This window comes from Paramisgurnus dabryanus, chromosome 2 (assembly GCF_030506205.2).
Source record: "Paramisgurnus dabryanus chromosome 2, PD_genome_1.1, whole genome shotgun sequence".
NCBI classification, from domain to species: Eukaryota; Metazoa; Chordata; class Actinopteri; order Cypriniformes; family Cobitidae; genus Paramisgurnus; species Paramisgurnus dabryanus.
In genome coordinates, this window is record NC_133338.1 from 1,322,003 (window position 1) to 1,345,991 (window position 23,989).

The window sequence follows — 23,989 nt, forward strand, 5'->3', positions numbered from 1 at the left end:
TTTTGTATGACTGCAAGCGCACAAAATCTCAACTCTACCTTCATTCTTTTCTTAGCTGACAGTGGGTGTGAGCGGAAATGAGAAAGAAACAGACAAAGAGACATATATATATATATATATTTAAAGAGGAATGAAATGAGGTGACATAATGGTTTGTAAGTGTACACCTACAGAACATCAGCACAGGATGTGAAAAGGGAAAATGTGTGTGCGGCACAGAGCTACACAGAGGGAGAGAGAGAGAGAGAGAGAGAGAGAGAGAGAGAGAGAGAGAGAGAGAGAAAGAGAGAGAGAGTTTCTATTAATAACTCTAAGAGGGAACACAATGATTGAGGTAGAGAACACCGACATAACAGGAAAAACAGAGACAAAGTGGAGAATGAAAGTAAGAGCGGATTGAAAAGTATTGACTTTAAATGGATATGGTAATAAAAATGTCTGAGGATGTAATAGGTGGAGAAGAAGGTTTGATGTGCTAATCTGTTGAAAGCATCAGACACACAATGTTATCTCACCTATCCATCACAAATAAATATAAAATCATATTTCTTTTAAAACAATATATTACTGTAGCTCAGTTGGTAGAGCATTGCATTTGCATTTACACATTTGGCAGACACTTTAATCCAGAGCATTACAAATTATAAAATTTTTAATCAGGCTCAATTAATCATTTTTTAATGACCTTTTACGCTGCTAAAGCAATGCTCTGTCACTGAGCTATACAGGAGCACCCAGCATTGGTCAGGGGCTTGACTCATAGGAAACACACATATTGATGAAATGTACAGCTTAAAGTCACTATAGATAAAAGAATCTGCTGAATGCATAAATGTAATGACACCTGTATCTTTCTGTATCGATTAATACATTGAAATACCTCTCAAAATAGGGGATCAATGGATGTTTCACAGGAAAGCTGAGCATTTATCAAGTATAAACACTGATCTGAGATCTGTATGTGATATTTTTTTTTTCTGTATGTGATAATGTGAGGCAGTAAAACAGGACTGCGGCAGTAATAAAGACAGCTGAATGCTGCCCTCGTGTGTTGTGATGGAGGTAAAACATCTTTACAATTATTTATCACCTTCAGTATTCAAGCAAATGCGAGTCAAATAGCTAGATTTGAGAGTTGAAACTCATAATCTGTGCGGTAAATTTATATATAGAATTTTGCTATTTATTTCAGCAGTTAACAAATTCAGTTTACCCTGCGTGTTTTCTGTTTTAATTTTACAATGTTCAATAAAAGCTGTAGAATGCATTTAAAAAATAAAGCGTAATTTTTAAGTTCATTGTTCATAAACGGCACACCAAAGCCGTTTTTTATAAGTGTATTCCGGTAAAAAAGTCAATCATCAATCTCGAATCCTGAAGGAGGAGCTCTGTGCAGAGTTGTGAAACTTTGCGCATGCGCAGTAGTTGGAGCAACCTGGAAAGGTGTTCAGTCGATCTCAAGAAACAGATTTTATGGTATAACCTTAGTTGATGTAAGACTTAATTATTATAATTATTACTTAATTATTATTCATACAAAACAGTGTGACAATCACGGTTGTGAACCTCCGCCCTCAGGTGCTGGACACGCCCACAAAGAGAGAGAGCGAGAGAGTGAGAAAGAGAAAGAGATGTAAAACAGGTTTTCTTTAGTTTTTATTCACACACACACCCATCACAAACTGCGACAGCTTCGAGAGAGTACGATAGGATACTTCATTATGCAGTGTAAGTAAAAGCATTTTATTATTCGACATTCTGTGTTTTATCAAAGTCTATCATTTGAAATACATGCTTAAAATACTAACAAGTTAAGAGTTTGTTCAGTAAATCATTAATCGTTAAGACGTGATCGATATGATTCAGCTAGTGTTTGCTATTATTATTATTTTCATTCACTCATGAAGAAAGATTTAATAAGATTTTTAAGAGGATTTAAAGTTTATTGGTATAGATTTGTGCAGGTGGGTGCTGTAAGATAAAGTTAAAACAGTCAGACAGTCAGTAACAGGTGTTTGTTTGGATTTAAATGTTCGTCCTGTTTTACTGCATTCTTTGGATAACGTGATGACGTCAGCGTGCATGACCTTCACACGCCTGATAAAAAGCTTGAGCTCGTGTTTGTCTCTAAACTATTGATTGAATTATTGTGTCAGTGAACCTTTATGATGTGTTTAAACTTCCCTGCTGAAATAAAACAATCACAGAAATTCTGTTGGTTTGGTTTCCAATTCAATACCATTAGGAACCATTAATTATAACCATTAAATCAAAACAAAATTCATTTTTGTAGTGTGTTTTGGGACATATTCCTGTGGGATTTAATGGTCCCACCAATAGAACCCAACACATACCAGTAGAGACCCACAGAGACCATTATAGTTTCCATTACAACCAATAAAAGTCTCATTAAAGGGATAGTTCACCCAAAAATGTAACTTCTTTCATTTACTCACTCTCATGTTGTTATAAACCTGTATTAATGTCTTTGTTCTGATGAACATGACTGAAGATATTTTGAGGAATGTTTGTAACCAAACCGTTCATGGACCCATTCACTTTCATAGTATTCTTATTTCCTACTATGGAAGTGAATGGGGTCCACAAATTGTTTGGTTGAAAACATTTCTATTTTCCTTTGTGTTCATCAGAACAAAGACATTTATATAGGTTTGTTACAACGTGAGAGTGAGTAAATGATGAAAGAAGTTACATTTTTGGGTGAACTATCGATCCAATGGAGTTTCTGTAATTTTTTTAAAGCATGGTTAGAAGAACCTCCAGTATTCAATCATGTAAAATACAGATAATCCATCACCTTTACCTGCAGACTAAACATGATGTAATCTTTATGTTAATAGAGATCACACATACTGAACAAGACCTGCACTTGTATACGGCTAATTTCAAAACTGTACCTTTTTCTATTTGGTTGGAAGTTCATCCACACGCAGACGCAGTATCAGGTCATGAAACTGAACTTTTATGAAAACTCCTGCCAGGCTGAATATTTTATTATAAACTGTTTTGGCTTTTAGAAAAAGTTTTTGGTTTGTGACGTGCTAAGGGGAAACTCTGCAATGGCTTCTGATTGGCCAACATGGCTTTACAGTTAGGGAGAGATTGCCATCTGTTGGTTTGGCATGCTCTTGACATCGCTTCATACCGGGGTTTTGCGTGTTCATGTGTGGAAAAACTATGTTTATAAAAACTCTGGTGTACATCTGGTCTAGGCCTAACTTTGAATTTAAGGTGCTGTGTGTAAATTTTAGCAGCATCTAGTGGTGAGGTTGCGAATTGCAACCAACAGCTCAGTCCTCACCCCTCGCCTTTGAAACGCGTGGTAAAGCTACGGTAGCCGCCACTGGAAAACATGTCATCGTTGGAGACAACTTTGTAAAAAAAGTTTGTCCGTTAAGGGCTTCTGTAGAAAAATGGTGGCACAAAATGGCGACTTCCACGTAAGGGGACCCCCTGTGTATGTGATTGTGATTAATGTGAATACTAAAAGAAGCTATGCTATTCTTTTTTGAGCTGTCATTTCGCTTTTTGTTTGCCTGTGTCAATGTTGTCTCTAAAACCTAAATAGTAGATGAAAACATGAAAAGACCTGATCAAATAAGTTATATAAGCAAGTAATTTTATTTACTTGTAAGTGTTTGAAATGAAATATGAACTTTGTTGACATCTATACGTGAGAATGAGCACCTTGCTAAATGTATAAAGCCTCACAACTCGTCCGTTGTTTACACCACGGCTTTTATGTTTCTTTTCTTTTGCTATCCTGCCATTCCTCTCCTCAATTCTCTGTCCATCTTACAGGCCCACAATCTCCAGGGCGTCTTCTGTCAGAGGAGCAGTTCTCCTGTTCAATCTGTCTGGATGTGTTCGTGGAGCCCGTCTCCACTCCCTGCGGTCACACCTTCTGTAAGGCCTGTCTGCAGGGCTTCTGGAACCACAGCAAAAAGATCCTTTGCCCCATGTGCAAAAAGACATTCTCCAGAAAACCCGAGCTCAGCGTCAACTGCGTGCTGGCCGAGATCGCCCAACAGTTTCAGGGTCTGAGCACAGCGTCCCCCGCCGGAGTGCCCGGTGCTGACAGTGCGCCGGCTGCACAGAGGGAAGACGACGGCGGAGACTTTGCCAAACCGGGAGAAGTACCCTGTGACGCTTGCATTGGGAGGAAGATGAAGGCCTTGAAGTCCTGTCTGAACTGCCCGGGTTCCTTCTGCGAAGCTCACCTGCGTCACCATAAGAAGGGAAAGGCTTTGACCGGACACAAGCTGGTGGACCCCATACACAACCTGGAGGACAAGATGTGCAAGAAACACGAACGCCTGCTGGACGCCTACTGCCGAAACGAACATGTGTGCGTCTGTAAGGAATGTGTGGAGACCTCGCACAAATCTCATAACGTCGTTTCCGCTGATCGAGAGTGGAAGAAAATAATGGTAGGTGTTTCGTCACTGAAGTAGATCTTCTCTTCAGTCGGTAGATGTTTCCTGATGTTTCCTGACATGTGACTGTTGTCTTCTCAGAGTCAGCTGGGGAAGAAACGCTCAGAACTGAAACTTATCATCAAGGAGCGAGAGAAGAAGCTGGAGGAAATAAAGCACTCCACCAAAGTCCTGAAAGTAAGTCCAGTCAACATCTGGATAGATCTGCTTATAACTCGACTGTCTCTATCATTTCATCTTCATTTTTATGAATTACTGATGATGTGATGTCACAATAACAGTGAAGGGAAAGTGACAGGAGACCAACAGATTAAAGATTTACAATGGACAATTTAATTGTAAATAAAAACAATTTGTAATAAATTAAACATTTTTTTACAAAGAGTTAGCTTAGTTTTAGAGTACAATTTGCATAATTTCTTTAAATAATAATAATAACATAATTTTATGAATAAATAATGATAATTTTTTTTTTATAAATGATAATTATAAAAATAATAATATATCGATAAATAATAATAATGGTGTATTCCAGACATTGAAAGTCAGAGAATTTTATATATATATTTTTGTCAAAGTCATGGAATATCAGGGATTTTGTTTGATGCTTCAAATTTTATTTTGCATTTATCTAAATGTAATTAGCTTGTTAAGTTGTGACGTTATCGGCTGAGTTAGAAATGGGGTCAGATTTGACTGTGTGAGATTAAAAACGTAAAGGATGACACAGGCAAAATTAATCAATTACATAAGTGTATTTACAATCATATTGAACTTAAAACACCACACTAAAACCAAACCTAAAACAATCTAAAAGTTCCAAGTGTGTAAAAAGTAGGGTGACCATACATGCCATTCTTCCCGGACGCGCCCTGGCCAGGATTTCGGGTGCGTCTTCTGGAAGTCGTATTTGTCGACCGCATACTTCATACAGGATTATTATTATTACAGAAAAATTTCATTTTAAGGTAAGAATGAAACTACGATTGTATGTCTTATGTTTTTAAATGAATGGCGTATGCTGTCAACAAATACAACTTCTGGAAGACGCACCAAAATCCTGTCCAGGACGCATCCGGGAAGAATGGCACGTATTGTCACCCTTGTTAAAAGTCCATTTGTGCAAAGTGTCCAACGTGTATATAATCCAAGTGATATTTCAAAATTCAGAATGGTATATCCAATAAAAGAAACTCCACAGTTCATAATCCTTTGGATGAGCTAAAGCTAAGCTAACCATGTGCTCTTTGCTGCCTCCTTTTATAATGGCAGTTCCTGTTTCCTGTAGACCAAATAAAATAAAAGTAATGCACACATTTAAAACTCAAATATACATAAAATTACAAAATATATATTGAGCAAACATGTGTCTTGTGTGGCTGTGTCATCACGTAAGAAATGCTGTTTCTGGGTCCAAGCCTCCATTAATTTCAAGTGAGACTACAATCTAAACAGCTACTTATTGGTGTTGTTTATTTATTTCATGCATTTAAGCAATTTTTTATAAACTCACTGTACACCATTTATTAGACTCACAGCATCTCAGACATAGGTCATGAAAATTCAGCTTTTTAGTCAGTAAAAGTCACTCAGGGAATTTGTCATTTTACTTGGAGTGGAAACCCTGTGGCATATTTCAATAAAGAGGTTCAAACTCTGGGTTTATTTACCCTGAGATGGGGAAACCCAACCATCATAGTTTCCATTACAACCAATACAATTCCCATTTAAACCATTACATCCAATAGAATTACTGTGATGGTTTCAATTGTATTTTAGTTTTTTAGCAGAACTATAAAGGTTAATTTACCCTTCTTGTGACCACTTTTAAAAGCAATGGGTTTATGAAACACACCAGAATAGCCAAAGTCAAAGAAAACCCAGAAATATCCGACCTAAAACTGTGATAAGCCTGTACAGACACACAGGCCATCTCTCAACCTTACACTTGATTATATCTGTTAACCACGTGATCTAATGCAGACAATAGGAGCACTGCAAATATTTGCCATATTTTATATGTTGTCACACCCATTTCAACTGAGAGAAGTTTCCAGCAAACACACTACACAGTACTACACAATTATTGCAAGAACCCAGACAAAAGCCTTTTGTTTGTGCAAATATAAAGTAAATAAAGAGTTGTGCATATTCATCTTTGATTTCCAGGAATTTATTCGAAAGTTTAACTGAGCTGAAGTTATAAAAAACAAAATGCAGAAAATTAAATAAATTAATAGAAAGGTTCATTTCTGTGATATTCTGTCAGTGCTTTAGGCCACAAAGCAAGTTCACATTTAAAAACTGTTTTTATCCTTAGGCCATTAGGTCACTGAACTCTTAAAACGTTTAAAGCATGTTCAATTGTAGTATATATTGTTTGTTTCTCTTTTATCTTTCTTTTATACTGATTCTATAATTTATTAAATATATTTATTATGCACAGGTCGTAGATGCATTGCAATTTCATTGTATAGCCCAAAAATAAAGGTATTAGATGTGTTATATTGGCATGGGTAGTTGACGGTGTCGTTCGGCCGGTCTGTCCGGTCTCTGTGTGTGTTTGTGTGCGACAGCAACATTCCTCTTGAGATGTTAATATCCTCTTTCACACACAGACATTTCAGTTAAATTACCATAAATACACAAGAATAACTTTACCAGTAAAGAATTAATGTCAGGAGGAAACCATAGTCTGGTTTGTGTTGGAGTGGATTAGTTACTGTATGAGTTTGTTCACGTGTGTTCAGGAGAACAGTCAGAAGGAGATAGAGGAGAGCTGGGCGGTTTACGCTGAGCTCCAGCGAATCCTGGAGCAATCTCAGGCCGAGCTTCTGGACGCTATCACAGCCAGACAAAAACAAGCCGAACAACACTGCAGAGATCTCACCAGCAGCATGGAGCAAGAGCTGGAGGCGCTCCGGAGAAGATCCAGTGAGCTGGACGCGCTGGCTCAGACACAAGACAAAGTCATGTTCCTACAGGTACACACACAGACACACAACACAACACACACACAGATGTTTATGAAGTGAAGTGCAGAGTCAGGATTTGATCTCAAGTTTGTGTTACTTGCAGTTTCTTCCGTCTCTACCTCCGCCGCCCGAGCCGTCCGATTGGTCAGCGGTATCCGTGAACACAGATCCGCACGTCCACACCATCAGGAAGTCCGTCTGCTCCCTGATGGAGAAATTCCAGCATGAAGTCAAACGAGTTTATGGGAAAGGTGAAGAGCCAATCAAATCAAGCTTATTCCATTTAAAACCATGTTTATCATTTCCATTTCAAAATGCATGATGTGTAAAAACTTTATGATTTATGTTTATCCCTGCAGAAATCAGAAAGCTGCAAAACTATGCAAGTAAGTGTGTTTTTTCAATTGCAATAAAAATACAAGCTTGCCCTACGATAACTCATCATTTTATTGTTTTTTTAATAATAGGATGATCAGGGTGCGTAGCAAACATTTTAAAGGTGGGGGACAGGAGTGTAAATTAAAGGGAAAAAAATTATATATGTAAGTGAAGTGCATATAAATAGCATGCATATATAGTCAAAAAAGAATTATTGAATAATATTGAGCTAATGCACATGCTATTCACGCATGTCACGTAGTTGGCAGAATCTGTTAAACACCACAATGATTTAGTACCAAAATCATTTAAGTACAAGGATGGCGAAAATATATTATGATATTAAATAATTTTTGAGCCTTTTACTTTTTTTGAAAGGACAGTGACGTTTTTAACTACAGAGACTTATGTAATAATTATGAATTCTGCGTTATAATGTATAAATTAAATATAGTGATCCTTAGTATTGTGACAATAGTTCAATCAAAGTCTAGACTGGCAGTTTTAGATAGTTTTGTGTAAATATGTATGTTCAAGTGCAAGAACAAGAAAACATGAACTCAGTTAGCATTCTGAAGCAAGGAGCATAGGAGTAAACCTGTTTCATGTCTTCTTGTGCTTAAATATTAAAATAGGCAATGCCTAAAAGCATGTGAAATGATCATTTAGTGACAGGTCTGCGCTGTTCCCGAATTTAGAAGCTCAATCAGAGGTGTATGCACGAAAGATCATCGCTTCATAACTCTCGCTTGTGATTGGGTATATGTTACGTCACTCAAATCTAAGCAAACAAAAAACATGCCCTTAAAATGTGTCCCCCACATATGCTACGCCAATGAGGATGATATAAAAATGTATTTGAATCGTTTGCTGAAGTGATCGTCTTTCATGTCTTCCTTACATTTATTTTAAAAAAGTTAATATTATTCTTCATAATGGACACTAGGTGGCACCAATCCATTATAATATACAGTTTCACACACTGTACACAAACATACTTGTGTACTTTATTTCTACATTGTAATATTATTGTGAACTTTACCCATGTACATTTAAAACTGAATAATATATGCTCTTACGAAATGACTTAATGTTTTTGTGTTCAGACAAGCATCTTTATTACCACGATCATGATCATATTTATAATGTATTATATTGTGCCATGTTATAAATAAAAACCAAAGAGATCCAAAATAATTCCTTTTTTTCTAGGTGAGGTGATCATGGATCCTTCCACAGCCCAGCGTGATTTGTGTCTTTCTGAAGACGGACGTCAGGTGCGCTATGAAGAGCAGCGCAAGAGCTCCTCGCATTCGGACACGCCGCGACGCTTCAGCCCGGCTCTGTTCGTCCTGGGACGCGAGGGGCTGTCGTCGGGCAGACACTACTGGGAGGTGGACGTGGGCAATAAGACAGCATGGACAATGGGCGTCGCACGGGGTTCAGCGAGACGCAAAGGAGACATCCGGCTCAATCCTGAGGGAGGCTTCTGGTGCTTATGGCTGAAAAACGGCGAAGTGAAGGCCCTCGCCGGCAACAGGGTTCCCGTGAACGTCTCTACGCTGCCCCAGAAGGTGGGCATCTTTCTGGACTGTGAAGCCGGTCAGGTGTCCTTTTACGACGTGAGGGCTCGCTCTCATCTTTACACGTTCAGCGATACTTTCACTGAGAGTTTGTACCCCATCTTTAGTCCTTGCATCAACCAGGATGGAAAAAACCCCGGACCACTGATCATCACTCCGTTCAAACACACCTGAGGAGGACCGGCACACAGATCTCTCATCTTGGCATGAATAGCACTGCTGCTGAATCTACATGACACTACTGAGTCTCATGAGTTCATGAAGGACACAAATCTAACTATAACCTTGCCCTGTGTGGTTGCACACATAACATACGAACGTGCGTACGCACGCAGCATCACCAATACTGAGCCGGTTCTTTGTAAACGACTAATTGACTCACTGAATCAATCATACAATCTTGATTCATTACTGTCATCATGAACTTTTATTGTATTTTGGGCTTGTGAAACTTCTGTTTAGTTACTTACTTGTTTTCACATTCAGTGCAGCTTTTAAATGTTGTTATATATTTAAAATATATATTAGTTTGTAGGACCAGTTATTTCTTTAATACCATTGCTTTCTTTAAAATATCTAAAGAATGATTAATAAACATGAAGGGTAAAGTAAAATACTGTGCTGTATGTACAAGAACATTTTGCAAATGAATCCTGAACAAAATCAAATCTTTTAAATCACACTGCAGGTTCCTACTGTAAATGTGTTCAGGTAAAACAAAACTTTATTTCAATAATGATGGCAGTTAAACAAATCACTATGTAATAGTTTGTTTCAGTAACAGTGATTGTGGATGCTGGAAGTTTTTTTTTTACTTTATATACCCGATGAATTTTATATTGAATGTGTTGTTTATATGATGATTTTTGAGGGTATCTTAATGTTTTTCAAGGTTTTGTATGAACATTTTAATAAAAGTAATTGATAACATTCATTTGTAACATTTCCACTTAACACACAGACATAAAATGTGAACAGACTGATAGACAGTGGACTTGATATTGGGGGAAAGTTAGGACGATTCTAAGGGCCCATAGATATCATTTTAATTAGTAATAGTAATAGTTGTAATGTAATAGAAATTAAAGGGTTTACAAATAAAACAAAGTTATGGCTTGTTTCTGCATTTCCGGCAAAATTAAACCCCCATCCCATACGACAAAAAATAAATGTCTGTGGCCACAATTATGTTTTAAATATATGTTATAAATATAAAATGCAAGTAAAGCTAAATTAAATATATTTTTGAATTTGAAAATATATTTAGTTTTAATCTTCAGCTATTAACATATATTTCAAAATATATTTCAGGGGCAACAAATACATTTCTAATTTGCAGAATACAGCAAAAAATATATATTTTCATTGCCAAAATATATAAGTTTGTATAAAGTATAAGTATAAAATATAAAATTATAAGTATATTTTTGCAGTTGAAAATACATTTAATTTTGACAAATAAGGGAATAACCTCTTTTTGCTCAATCATTGAGAAAGGTGAACTTTTAAGCTTTCAAGTATTAATGGAAAAGATTTCATTATAGAAGTAAGTTATTATGATAAAAAAATAAAAGAGAAATTCAAAGATAATTTGAATCCACTGATAGACATCAGTAGCCTGGTTAGCCAGACCTACATCAAGATGTAAGGTCTGGCAACTCTTCACACAAACGGCTCAATGCAAGGGGCGGGATATAAGGTTGTCCCTCAAAATGCCTCTGCACGCAATAGGATAGCGCTATGACGGATCAGAGCAACGAAGAAGGTGACGTAGTTACCGTAACCAGTCGGCAAAACTCCAAACACATCTTTCTTGCTTAAAAAGGACTTCAGTAGGGTTATTTGCTCTTCTCTCAAAGAAAAACATAAGTCTAAGTCCTCCAGAGTCGCGGCCAAAGCCGCTTCAAAAGAAAGCTGTTCGCCAGCAGCAGCAGCCATTCTTTGTTTTCAAGTAGGAACCGTTGCAGCTCTGTCGTCATCATGTTAAGCCCGCCCCACAGACGCTACACACGATGTGATTGGCCTGACCAAATTTTGGTTTTTGGAGCTGTTAAGTGTATTGTGAGTGCCTAGACTAAACCCTGGCAGCAAATATATTTTGCGGCCGCTAGGGTGCGTCTAGATTTCTAGGCTAAGACATCAGGTATTCGATATAAGATAGTTTCTCAGATATACAAGAGTTTAATAAATATGAAGAAACATTCTACAAGTTATATCAAAGAGTAATGGATGACAGAAAATGGAATAATTTTTATTGATGAAGAGTGGTCAACCACTATCTATCTTTTTTTACAGTATATGGTGAAAACCAGACCTAAGGCTCAAATCTAAGTGTGAGATTAAGAGCCTCACAGTTTGATTTCAAACATTTATTTCACTATGAGTTCAATTGCTGACATAAAATTACTGTCAATATTAAAGATCAAGTTAATCAAGTTTATATTTTCACAGAATGTTCTTTACATCATGTAGGGGGAGTTTATGTAGAAAACAGTACACCACAAATAAATATTTCAGCTTGGTTTTTAATTATCCTGTGGGCGAAGCTGAAGGTATGTAAACCATGTTTGTTTAATCTTTGTTTAAGAATGTTGCATTTTCTCTGAATGTTTGATTAGGCTAATGTATTTTTCAATTACATTTACATATGCACAATAAATCATCTTATAGCTACAAGCATGGTAGGTCTTTGACTAAAGACTGATAATATTGGTCAAAATAGCATAATGTCTGTATTATTAAATTGCAGACTTTGGATAGTATGTGTGTTGGAAAATTGGGGGGCCCAACATCAGATTATTTCATGGGCCCAAAATTGCCACAACAGACACAAGAAGAGTGAGGGTCTGTTAATGGTTAACATTTTATCTGAGGTCGTAAGGGACCCCAGTCTTTGGTGTTAAAGGGAAACTAGGCTAGGAGGGAGGGTGACAGATTATTTTTAGGGTGACGGAGACATCAGCTGTGCTACATGTCACTGCTGTCCAGAGCAGACGGTCAGTGTGTTCAGAGTCATTCAGCTACAACAGACCACCGGTGAGTGTTAAATGAAAAACACTGTAATAATAACAGCATGAAAATGATCTGAACTTTATGGAGGATTAAAGAACTGCATGCTCTGCTTCATTGCCAGTGTATGAATTATTCAATTGTGGTTCTTAATCTATGCGGTAACAGATATAGATTGTCCAAGCAAAACAGTAAACCACTTATTTACTGTTCCCGTATGTCCTTAAAATTTGGCCTTTTGTCCAGCCAGCGTGTGTAAAGGTAAAACAAGCAAGCTTCTCTATCGCTGAATAATCATTCTAATGCAAATCACCCATAACCCTTCTTTTAAGGGCAAAAATCACCATGCATGTGTCGTTTATAAAGCAGGAGTCTGGTAAGCCTACAGTGGTATTTTTGGTGAGATGATAATCTTGGCTTCTATGAATAGCCAGGCTTTACATATTCCTGAAATGTCTCTGTATTAAAAGCCACTGCAGGCCAGACTCTTGGTATATTTAGCACACAGCAAAGCTGACTAGCAGATCTGGTTTGAGAGATTTTTCTATTTGATAATGTGTTTAGACATTCAATAATGTATCTATTTGGGATGGAATTAATTAATTTCTTACTATTAGACCAATTGAAACTAATAGTGACAACGTCATGGTATTGCGAGAATGCAGTCAACTTACAAAACAACAATTAATGTTTTTCAGTAAAAATCCTTAAAAGTAGGATGCAGTTACTTGGGAAGCAAAACTGTGCAAGACATTTCACATTTTATTCTGTCAGGGAACAACAGACTTTGTGTGTTTTATCTTACCAGACTGGCAAACGTTAAGAGCTACTGTATTTGGTGGATCCACAATTGTCCCTCTGTTCATACAGGAATGGCATCACCCACCAGTATGTTAGCAGAAGAGCAGGTGCACTGTTCCATCTGTTTAGAGATGTTTACCAACCCTGTCTCCATTCCCTGTGGACACAACTTCTGCATGGCTTGCATCGGCAGCTACTGGAAGTCCAGTGCTCTCTTCATGTGTCCGATGTGCAAAAAGACCTTTCTCAAGCAGCCCGACATCAGCATAAACACAGTGCTGAGAGAGATCACAGAGAAGTTCAAAGAGATGAAAGCCTACCCAGTCCAGAACCTCCAGAGAACAATGCAGCCCGATCCCGGACGAGCCCCCGAAGAGCTCCCCGCAGACTTGCCCGAGCTGATTCCACCCGACGTGCCGCCGGCACAGGGCGTGCCTTGCGACGTTTGCACTGAACACAGGCAACGGGCCGTGAAGTCGTGTTTGGTTTGTTTGACGTCTTATTGCGAGGAGCATTTGAAGAGCCACACTGCTCGCTTTACCAAACACAAACTGATAGAGCCGGTGCGAAACCTGGAGGAGCGCATGTGCAAGAAACACGAGAGATTATTGGAGCTCTTCTGTAAGAAAGATCAGACCATTGTGTGTGTGCTGTGCACAGAGATGGACCACAGGGCCCATTACACTGTGCCGGTCGAACGAGAGTGGACTGAGAAAAAGGTAAAGAAATTTGCATTTAAATATTTCCAAAAGTGACATATGTCCTTGTATATGGTGAAAATTAATGGGCAGCTGGCAAAGTAAAAAGGATTTATAAAGCGGTGCTTGTAGAGCTATTAGAAAAGATTGAAAATTCACTGTGAATGTGGTGATTGTCAGGCTCTGCTGCGTAAGACTGAAGCTGAAGTTCAACATATGATCCACGAGCGTCTGAAGAAAGTTAAGGATTTCAAACACTCAATAGAGCTAAACAAAGTAAGTTCAATATATCAGAAACATATGATTTCACATTTGCACTGAAGCACTTTTTTGTTTCTTGACTCTTTTAGGAACCTTTGACTGAATGGTTCTTTGAGGAACCAAAATGGGTTCTTCTAATGTATCTTTTCTCACCAATGCAATTTTTGTGCTGGTTCAGAGCTTAATTTCAAATCAGTTCTTTCTTTTTCAACACCCAATGCACCAGCTCTGAACCAGGAAAAGTGGCTGTTAAGTAGCACCAAAGCATTGCTGGTCTAGAATTAAGAACCGATTGCGTCAGGCGCTGGGGACAGGGTTACTGTGATGTGAAACTAGGAGGGAAGCTACATGCTAAGGCTAACGTTGTTCGGTGCAAATGATAAAACATGTTATGCCCAAACCATTATTTTCAATTCCAACCCCTGATTATATATATTAAGTCAAGATGCACATACATGTTGGATTCACCACGTTTGGATGCTAATGAACGTAAGCAAAGTCATGATCATTAATAGTGTTTATAAAATCATGTCGGGCTGCACATACACATTGATTTGCCCCGTTTGCATGCCAATGTAGGTACATAAAGCAGGACCATTAATAATAATGCATCATCCAACATTGTTGATAGTGTGTTTGGCTCTGCCGCACTAACATTGGTGGGAAAGACAAGACGTATACATTTACGTTAGACTTGGCTCTGTGGTGGCTCTCTAGCACATGGAAAGGCAAACCGGTTCTTAGAAGGCTCGCCAGTCGAACCAACTTAAAACTAAGAACAGGACTAGCTCTGAACCAGCACCTAGTTCTTTCTGGTGGAAATGGGGTATAAGGGATCACTGTAAGGGACCTTTTGTAGCACCTTAATTTTAAACACCTGTACACTCTTAATAATAAAGGTGTCTTGCTTATATTTTTTAAATCTGTAAGTTTGACTAAGAATCTTATTGGGACCTTTAATGAGTGTAGCATCACTGTTAGTTTCTCTTCAATTCAACTGCTTCACACATACAGTGCATAGAGTATTTTCATCTTTTTTGCAGGCCAGTGCTCAGAGAGAGATTGAGGACAGTATGCAGGTGTTTACAGATCTGATCCGAGCGGTCCAGAAACTCCAGGCTGAGCTGGTGCTGGATGTTGAGGAGAAACAGAGGAAGACAGAGAACTGGGCCAATGATCAAATAAAGGAACTTGAGAGGGAAATCGATGTGCTAAAGATGAGAAACACAGAGTTAGAGTATCTCGCTCACACTGAAGATCACATCCATTTCTTACAGGTGCACATCACCTCATACAACACTGATCTGTATTTTTACTCCAGTTAAATTAGTTGTTTAAACAGTATACATCATGTGTCTTTAACGGGGAGTCTGTGGTGGTATTACTGGGGGTCCTCCAAATATTGTTTGAATTCAAAATTTCTTTGGAAAAATCAAATTAGGCATCAAACAAAAAAGCTGCATTAATGGTATATTGACAGATAAAAAATCTAACAAACATTTTCCATATATAATAATATGAAACTTTATTAAAATGAAGGTTTCCCAGTTCAAATCTACTCAGTAAAATGTAAAAATGTAATGAAGTACTTTGCTCCTCCTCTCTATATTATGTGATCATTGGCCTGAAAAAGGTTGAAGACTTCTGGTATACATTAATGGTTTTACTACTTTACTACATTAGACAGTCATTAAGCCAATGATCTCTGAATTTATGATAAAGGTTTGAATGTTTTTGCAAAAACAACTCAGGCTACTTTAGGCCGAATAGATCATCTGTGAACAAAGCAAGCTGAAGAGCCACAACTTTTGGGATTTTGTTTGCCATCAGGTGGTTGTGTTGTGAAACTGCTCAGTGGCGGCAATGATGAAGTTTAACCTTTAACACATTAAACAAAACATTACACCAACGCCCAAGAGGAGCAGAATTTATTTATAGATGAAAGAGAAGAAGGATCACATGTTAATCCTTAATGCTTCTTTAATGTCTTATTCTTGCAGAACTTTACATCATTAATGTCTCATCCACACACTAAAGACTGGTCTGAGATCTGTGTGCCTGCAGAACAGTGTGTGGGAACCATCAGAAGAGCTGTGCTTAAACTGGACCAGACGCTCACTGAAGAAACAGACAAACTTGTTGAACTAGGTAAGCCTGTATTCAATACACAAAACAGCATCACATGCCTATGGGACATTGAGCAAGTCTCTTACTTACAAGTTAAACCATCAACATAATCTGTGAAAATCAGCAGAACTGTAATAACTTGTCTAGTCAGTTTTTTAAATAGATTTAGCCTTTGCTGTGTTGTTGGACCCTGTCTGAAACTGTAAAGTTGTTTTTGTGTTTTCTCGAAATTTTAATTATAATCATCATGTTTTTGTTGTAAACAGAGCTAAGGAGGATTCAAAAATATTCAGGTAATTTTGCCTTGCTTATGGTACGATTCATTGTTTGAAATCATTTGTCATTTATGAGTAGTCGCTTTCCATTCATTCATTTAGCAGACACTTTTATCCAGATCAAGTGGCATGTTTGATCAACATGAACTGTAAAGATGGTCTCTCTTTTGCCTCCCTGTAAAGTTGACATCACCTTTGACCCGGACACGGCCAACCCCTGGCTCCAGCTGTCCGAGGACGGGCATCAATTGCGTCACCTGGGGGCATGGCAGGATTTGCCTGACACCCCCGAGCGCTTCGATACAGTGGTCATCGTTCTCGGGCGCGATGGTTTTTCCTCTGGACGCCGATACTGGGAGGTCCAGGTGGGCGAGAAGGACGACTGGTACCTGGGTGTGGCCCGGGCATCCGTGAACAGAAAGGGGAGAATTTCAGTGAGCACACCTCACGGTTACTGGGCTTTAGCAATGAAGAAAAGTCAAGGGTATCGAGTTTCCTCCTCACCGCCCCTCCTGCTTCCTATTGAACCCAAGTTGAAAAGAGTCGGCGTGTACGTAGATTATGAAGAAGGACAGGTGTCGTTTTATGACGTACAAGCCAAAAGTCACATCTACACTTTTATGGACTCATTCAAAGAGAAACTCTATCCATTTTTTTACCTGTACTGTTGTGATAAGGCCTCTGACACCATGACTATTTGTCCTGTAGAGGAGAAATCACACGTGAAAGAGTGTTGAATTACCTTTGACAAAATCAACATCATTAAACATTTTCTTTTCTTTTGTGTTTAAAAATTTAAGGTAAAATTGGGATTGTGCTGTACCACTCATGATTAGTTTCAGATTGCATTCAGTGTTTTTATTTATAGTCATATTTTTGTCTGTTTGTTTAAATTGAAATTGTGTAATTTTCATAATCATTCATAATTTTGTTATATCTTTATTACTGTTGACAAAAATAAAAAAGCCTTAGCTATCATTTTTGTCAGTGATTGAGTAGTTTACTAGATTTAAAATTACATTGTTGTTTAATAAAGAATGGGTTGTGATAGTGAGCTAACATCACATAAGATCAAGAAAGACTTGCAGAGTCTGAAACTGCCTACTTTCAAACTATAGTAGGTGAAAAGCAGTAGGCGAGGCGAGTAGTATGTCCGGAAATACTCAGATGACCTTCGACTTCTGGCAAGTGTATATTCGATGGACCCTTTACTATCCGCATGAGGAGTTGACTTTGTCATGGAAAACCCTGTTCGGAGAGTCGGTCGAGGAGTTTGCCCAGCTATTCTCTGCGGCACAAAAAGAGACTGAGGACATAGCCCACATCATGCCATGTTGAAAACACTCCGCTCCTGCCCGTTGATGTCGGCCCCTTAGCCTGCCCCTCGCCGAGGGCGTCCTGCAGAGGCCGCCTCCGTTCCCCCTCGGACTCTTCTAAAAAGAAGCGAAACACTGGTCGCCAGCAGCCTGCCCCTCCCGCTCAGCCCGCTTCTAGAGGTGGAAAATGTAAGTCTAAGCGGCCCTGAGACGGGTGCATATTCAATGCATTCGTCCTAATAATTGGTTTGCATTTATCGACCTGAAGGACGCGTACTTTCATGTATCAATTCTCCCATGACACAGGCAGTTTTTCTGCTTTGCGTTTGAGGGGAAAGTGTACACACCAGTACAAAGTCCTCCAATTCAGGCTCTCTCTCTCGCCCCGTGTATTCACCAAAGTAGTGGAGGGGGCTTTAAAACCCGTGAGAGAAAAAGGTGTGCGCATTCTCGCGTATCTAGAAGATTGGCTCATAATAGCTCAATCACGTCAGATGCTGTTCAATCACAGAGAATTAATTCTCAAACACCTCGCTTGTTTGGGTCTTAGGGTCAACTGGGAAAAGAGCAAACTCTGCCACGTGAAGAGGATCTCTTTTCTCAATATGGAACTGGACTCGATCGATTTAATAGCACGTCTAACAGATGCGCGTGTACAGTTAATTCTGACTTGCCAAAATACGTTCAAGAGCAAGTGTGTGGTCCCGCTGAAACAATTTCAGAAGCTCCTGGGGCATATGGCAGCAGCAGTGGCTGTGACATCTCTCGGGCTGCTCCATATGAGACCGCTTCAGCATTGGCTTCACAACTGAGTCCAGAGGAAAGCGTGGCTTTGCGGTGTTCACCGTGCTATCATTACACCTGTCCCATGAATAGACCGCTCGTTTCTTCGGACCAGTGTGCCTCTGAGACAGGTCTCCAGGCATGCAATAGTAGCTAATGCAAAGCAGCGTGAGCGTCGTCTACGAGACAGGTGAAATCCTTCGCGCCCTCCCTCTATTCCTCCTTGGGATCAATCCTTGGTGCTAAAAGCTCTCCAGGATGCCCCTTTGAGCCTCTGCATACTGTGAGTATAAAATATCTCAAAATGAAAACTCTAACACTCCTCGCATTGGCTTCTGTTAACAGAATAGGGGATCTCCATGCATTTTTGGTCGACAATTCATGCCTTCAATTCGGGCGCGCTGTGTACAGCGTAACACTGAGACCCCAGCCCGGCTACGTGCCCAAAGTTCCCACCACTCCCTTAAGAGATCAGGTGGTGAACTTGCAAGCGCTACCTTTGGAGGAGGCAGACCCAGCCATGGCTTTGTTATGTCCTGTACATGCATTGCTTGTGTATGTGTATAGAACTCAAAGCTTTAGAACCTCGATCCAGCTCTTTGTCTGTTACGGTGGTCAGCAGAAAGAGAAAGCTGTCACCAAGCAGAGGATGTCCCATTTGATTGTGGATACTATAGCCCTTGCATACCAAAAGCAAGACATTCCTTGCTCATTTCATTTACATGCTCATTCTACAAGAAGTGTGGAATCATCTTGGGCATTGGCTCGCGGTTCCTCGCTAACACATTTGTAGAGCTGTGGGCTGGGCAACACCTAATATGTTCACTAAATTCTATAGTGTTCGAATCGAACGGTCTCCTCTCGGGTTCTTTCTTCAAACCAGTGAGAACACCGAAGGTCGGCTCATATGTCCGCTTGCAGCCTTTATTTTGGTGCTGTACAATTGTACCACTTTGGACGGCCATTAGTACAAAAACATATAAAAAACTGTTTTGTTCTCCTCCATCACCTTGATGGCTGATGTTGTGAAGCATCGGCTTTCAGCCTCTCACTAGATGTATTCTCTGTAAATCTTTGTTAGGCTGGGTGCCCACATTGTGTCCCCTACGCGGGGTTCCTATGTGTGTATAGTCTTTGGGGTTAAAATCCTCCATGTTTTACTTTAGCAGAGCCCCCCTCTGTGTCTCTCTGTCATACTATGTACTGTTCAGAGATCTCTCTATGAGCAACCACTCGGTTGTTTCATACTGTGTATGTCATCCAGTTTACCTCCTTAGGAGATGTCTTCTGCAGTGTTCCTAGTTCCGCCATGAAGAGGTCGCTTCCCCAGTTTGCTGGTTCACTATTGTGGGTTAAGGAACAGGTTGTGACTGGCCTTCTGCAGTTAGACTTAGGTTCTGCCTCCTACGTGGAGGGCAAAGGGCTTCTGCAGGCACTAGAAGAGTCCAGCTGCAGTGGCGCTTTGGTAGGGATTCCCAATTCGTCGTAGTGACCGTCTGAAAGGGAACGTCTTGGTTACATATGTAACCCTCGTTCCCTGAAGGAAAGGAACGAAGATGTCATGTCCCGTTGCCACAGTTTGCTGTTCCATTGCTGTTAGCAGGCCGGGCACTGATGCACGGCTTTCTCAGCAAATAGCTGATTTGGTAATGCACCTGCTCCACATTAAATACCTGCGGGGCGGGCGGTGCCAGCAGATGCAAATACCTGCATGCAAAGTTCATTGGGGTTTTTTAGTTTTTCAAAGTAGATTGGTCTCCGAAGCGGTTCCCAATTCGTCAATCACGATGTGACGTCTCCGTTCCCGAAACGTTCTGAACTGTGTGACTATAAACCTTCATCCAGATAGATGCTAAAATTTACCATACACTATACAATTCTTTGTAACTGGTGTACAAGGATGCTGGGTTTAGCTGTGACTCTGTCTACTAGACCAATTCCAATCCAACTTCCAGTGGATCGTAATGCCAGTTCTGCTGGTCCAAATTGAACAGAAAAGTTGTTGAGAAAGGTACGTTAAAGAACGATGGTGCTGTAGAAATGTAGTAAAGTAAAAATACAGATAATTTGTTGAAAAATGTAAGTCAAAATTATGCACTATAGATTCTACTTAAGTAAAGTACAAATATGTGGACATCCACACAGTTGACAAGTCCCGCCCACGAAACCCGAAAGAGAGATAATCCCCTATTTTATTTTTTACCCCTACACCTTCCCCTCAACACTTCCCCTTTCCCCTTGAAACAGAGTGAAAAAGGGGAAGGGTTAAAAATATTTTCCACAACTACTACACCATCATATTTCATAATATGTCCTACGTCAAAGTAGATCCCTTCTCGAAAAAAAACAGCATACCATCAAAACCAGCATATGTTGTGTTTTTGTTCTGGTTTGCTGGTGACCACAAGCATAGACCGTCATAATTCTCTGGTTTAGCTGGTGGTCATCAGCATATCAGCACAAGCATCAGCATCCCATGCTGGTCACACCAGCAAGACCAGCATATGTTGTGTTTTGGTGTTGGTATGCTGGTGGTACCACCAGCTAAACCAGCACCAAACCAGCATGGGAATGATGCTGGTCTATGGTAATTTTTTCAGCAGGGATGCAATGTTTATCACATTGCCACCTTCACCTGCAGTCATACAAGTTTAGTTACAGCCTAAAAAGTGGCCCTAGAAGCCCAAAAGCAGCACCACACACCCCTCTGTTAGTGATTCAGATGCTTTTCTCCTCCGTCTATTCACGGTCCGGTTTTCCGCAGTTTGTTCGCAATCGCTGTAGTGGACTGGTAATCTGAAGAATCAGGAGTAACCTCCAGAGCGTGATCGTGTCCCTGTTCCCCCGTCGGATCGCGTCCTGGGTCCCCGGTCTGCTCCTGCTCCGGAGGAACAGGGAACCGACTGAGCATTAAAAACTTTATTAAAGGTGACAGAAAATGAAAAAAAAACTTTTTTACCTTGTCTTAGTTGAATAATGGTAGACTACTCGCATTCACGAACATACGAAACATGCTAGACATTCTGAACATCTCCGTTTCATAGAAATTCCTCCTTTAGAAATGTCCGCCAGAAAATGGCCCAATCTTCACTACTGATACATATTATGTAAAATGCATCTCAATTCCCCCACACTCTCATTCAATTCCCTCAACTTCAAAATAATTTGCATACATCCAGCCTCTCACCTCCAACGGGAAGTAAATTGCAGCAGTGTTCGCCAAGTTTAAGGCGAAATGGCGAGTCGCGTTCCAGGGTGTGCTCTTCTATCTGTAAAATTTTGGTCTGTCCGTGTTCTGAAGACTGCAAAGTTTACATTCTTTTGAGTGGCAGCAAGAGCAGCCAATCAGCAGTCTTCAAGACATATTCATGGTGCTTTACATAGAAATTAGAAAACAATATATAAAAGAGAAAAAAGAAAATGTAAAAATAAGAGATACACGATAAAATGACAATAAAAACAAAGATACATGAGAGTTTAAAATAATGATTAAAGAAAATAAATGTGATTTTAATAAAAACAGTTTAGAATGTTAAAAAGAATAAAACAGGAGTAAAAGTGACTTGAGTTAAAAGTGCAGTCAATGTGAAGCAGCACAGTGCTCATTCAGTAAATGCAACAGAATAACAAAACAGAATAAACACTTCACTACAGTAAATATTTCAGGATTTCAGCTTTTGGGGACTCTAACCCTCAATTCAGCTGTTCAACTGTTACAGTATGTGGGACTCTATCCCACAAGTATTGGGGACTCTAACCACCAATTTAGCTTTTGGGGACAGAGTTAAACAGATGTGTTTTTAATCTAGATTTAAAAGTGTTTACTGTTACAGCACATCTGATCTTTTACAGTAGCTAAATGCTGACGCACCTTCTTTTGAGTAATCCTTGGTATTTCTAACTGACCTGATCTGAGTAATCTGTTTATATCCAGTTAGCATATCTGTAATGTATTTGGGTCCTAAGCCGTGAAGTGATTTATAAATGAGTAACAATATTTTAAAAAAGTAATTTAAAATACTTTTAAAATAAGTCACTTAATATTTAAAAATTTTATTTATATAGCACATTTCAACATAGCAAAGCCATTCAAAGTTCTTAACAATGTAAAATAAACGTAAAACAAATACACACAACTGAAGCAAACAAGACAGACAATAACAAAACAATGAAATAAAATTAAAATGCTAAGGAGAAAAGATATGTTTCCAACCTTGATTTAAAAATGTTAATGGAAGATGCAAGGTGGCACGATAAAGGCAATTGATTCCAAAGACGGGGCACAGAAAAGGCTCTGTGACCATTAGTTTTCAAATGGGAAGAGGGGGCCAGATAAAAGAGCCCTGTTAGCGGATCTTAAAAATTTGGTAGATGATAGGATAAGATTTAGATAAGATGGAGCTTGATTGTTGCTTTAAAAGCAAACACTATAATCTTAAACTGAACTCTAAAATTGACTGCAATCCAGTGAAGCGATGCTAAAATTGGAGTTGTTTTTGTACAAACATAACTATGAAAACCTAGGTTTCTAACCTGTGAGGAAATGGGGGGGGGGGGGGGGGGGGTGATTGCCCAACTACTTAATAATAACCATTTACATTTTGGGGGGGGGGCAAAAACAATCATTTCTGTTTGGTTCTCATTGAGTTGGAAAAAGTTATTTGGTAACCATTTTTTATATCCGAGATACATTTCAGCAATGGTTTCATTTAATCACCAGCTTTAAGTGGGTGGAACAAATGTGTTTCATCAGGATATAAATAAAAAAGAGACATTGTGCTTCCTTATAACATCTCCCAGAGGGCCCATATATAAGTTAAAAAAGCGGTCCCAGAATAGAGCCCTGTGGTACTCCACTAGTAATCGGAGCAGATGATGAGAAAAACTTGCCTTACTCTACAGAAAAAGACCTGTCTTTGAGATATGAGCTAAACCCCGTAAAGGCTGTGCCCTGACACTGATAAGATGTTCTAAATGACAAATAAGAACATTATGATCAATATATTATGATTGGTATGTAAGATCCAGTAAAATCAATACCGCATTTATTTCCCCAGAAATACATTCAGATAAAAAGAAAGGCAGATAGAATACAGTTCTAATAGTCACCTGCTATTACTACAAACATTACATACAAATCTGACCTTGTTTCATTATTACTATAGAAAGAATAAATATTTTAGGAGAAGGGGAGAAGTAACATTTAAATAAAATGGACAGATATATAAAATGGACAATACCCCATTCACCATGATATCTGATATTATAATACATATATATATCAACAGTGATTTGTCACGCTACTTTCAAAAGTGCATCCGAATCG

At 39.1% G+C, this 23,989-nt stretch overlaps 1 protein-coding gene across 1 annotated transcript; it reads left to right on the forward strand.

Moving 5' to 3' along the window:
- Positions 1-1,615: 1,615 nt before the first annotated feature.
- LOC135731364 (uncharacterized) lies at positions 1,616-17,540 on the forward strand. Its single transcript, XM_073813679.1, has 14 exons — positions 1,616-1,728; positions 3,823-4,451; positions 4,539-4,634; positions 7,208-7,441; positions 7,536-7,683; positions 7,792-7,818; positions 9,023-9,558; positions 12,356-12,429; positions 13,211-13,922; positions 14,082-14,177; positions 15,206-15,439; positions 16,163-16,310; positions 16,556-16,582; positions 16,748-17,540. The coding sequence occupies exons 1-14, from the start codon at positions 1,722-1,724 to the stop codon at positions 17,299-17,301; spliced, it is 3,522 nt and encodes a 1,173-aa protein (XP_073669780.1). The 5' UTR covers positions 1,616-1,721; the 3' UTR covers positions 17,302-17,540.
- Positions 17,541-23,989: the final 6,449 nt, after the last annotated feature.

Coding starts and splice junctions, on each gene's coding strand:
- LOC135731364 (XM_073813679.1), top strand. Junction 4,635..7,207: donor ACTCCACCAAAGTCCTGAAA/GTAAGTCCAGTC, acceptor ACGTGTGTTCAG/GAGAACAGTCAGAAGGAGAT. Junction 15,440..16,162: donor ATCACATCCATTTCTTACAG/GTGCACATCACC, acceptor TTATTCTTGCAG/AACTTTACATCATTAATGTC.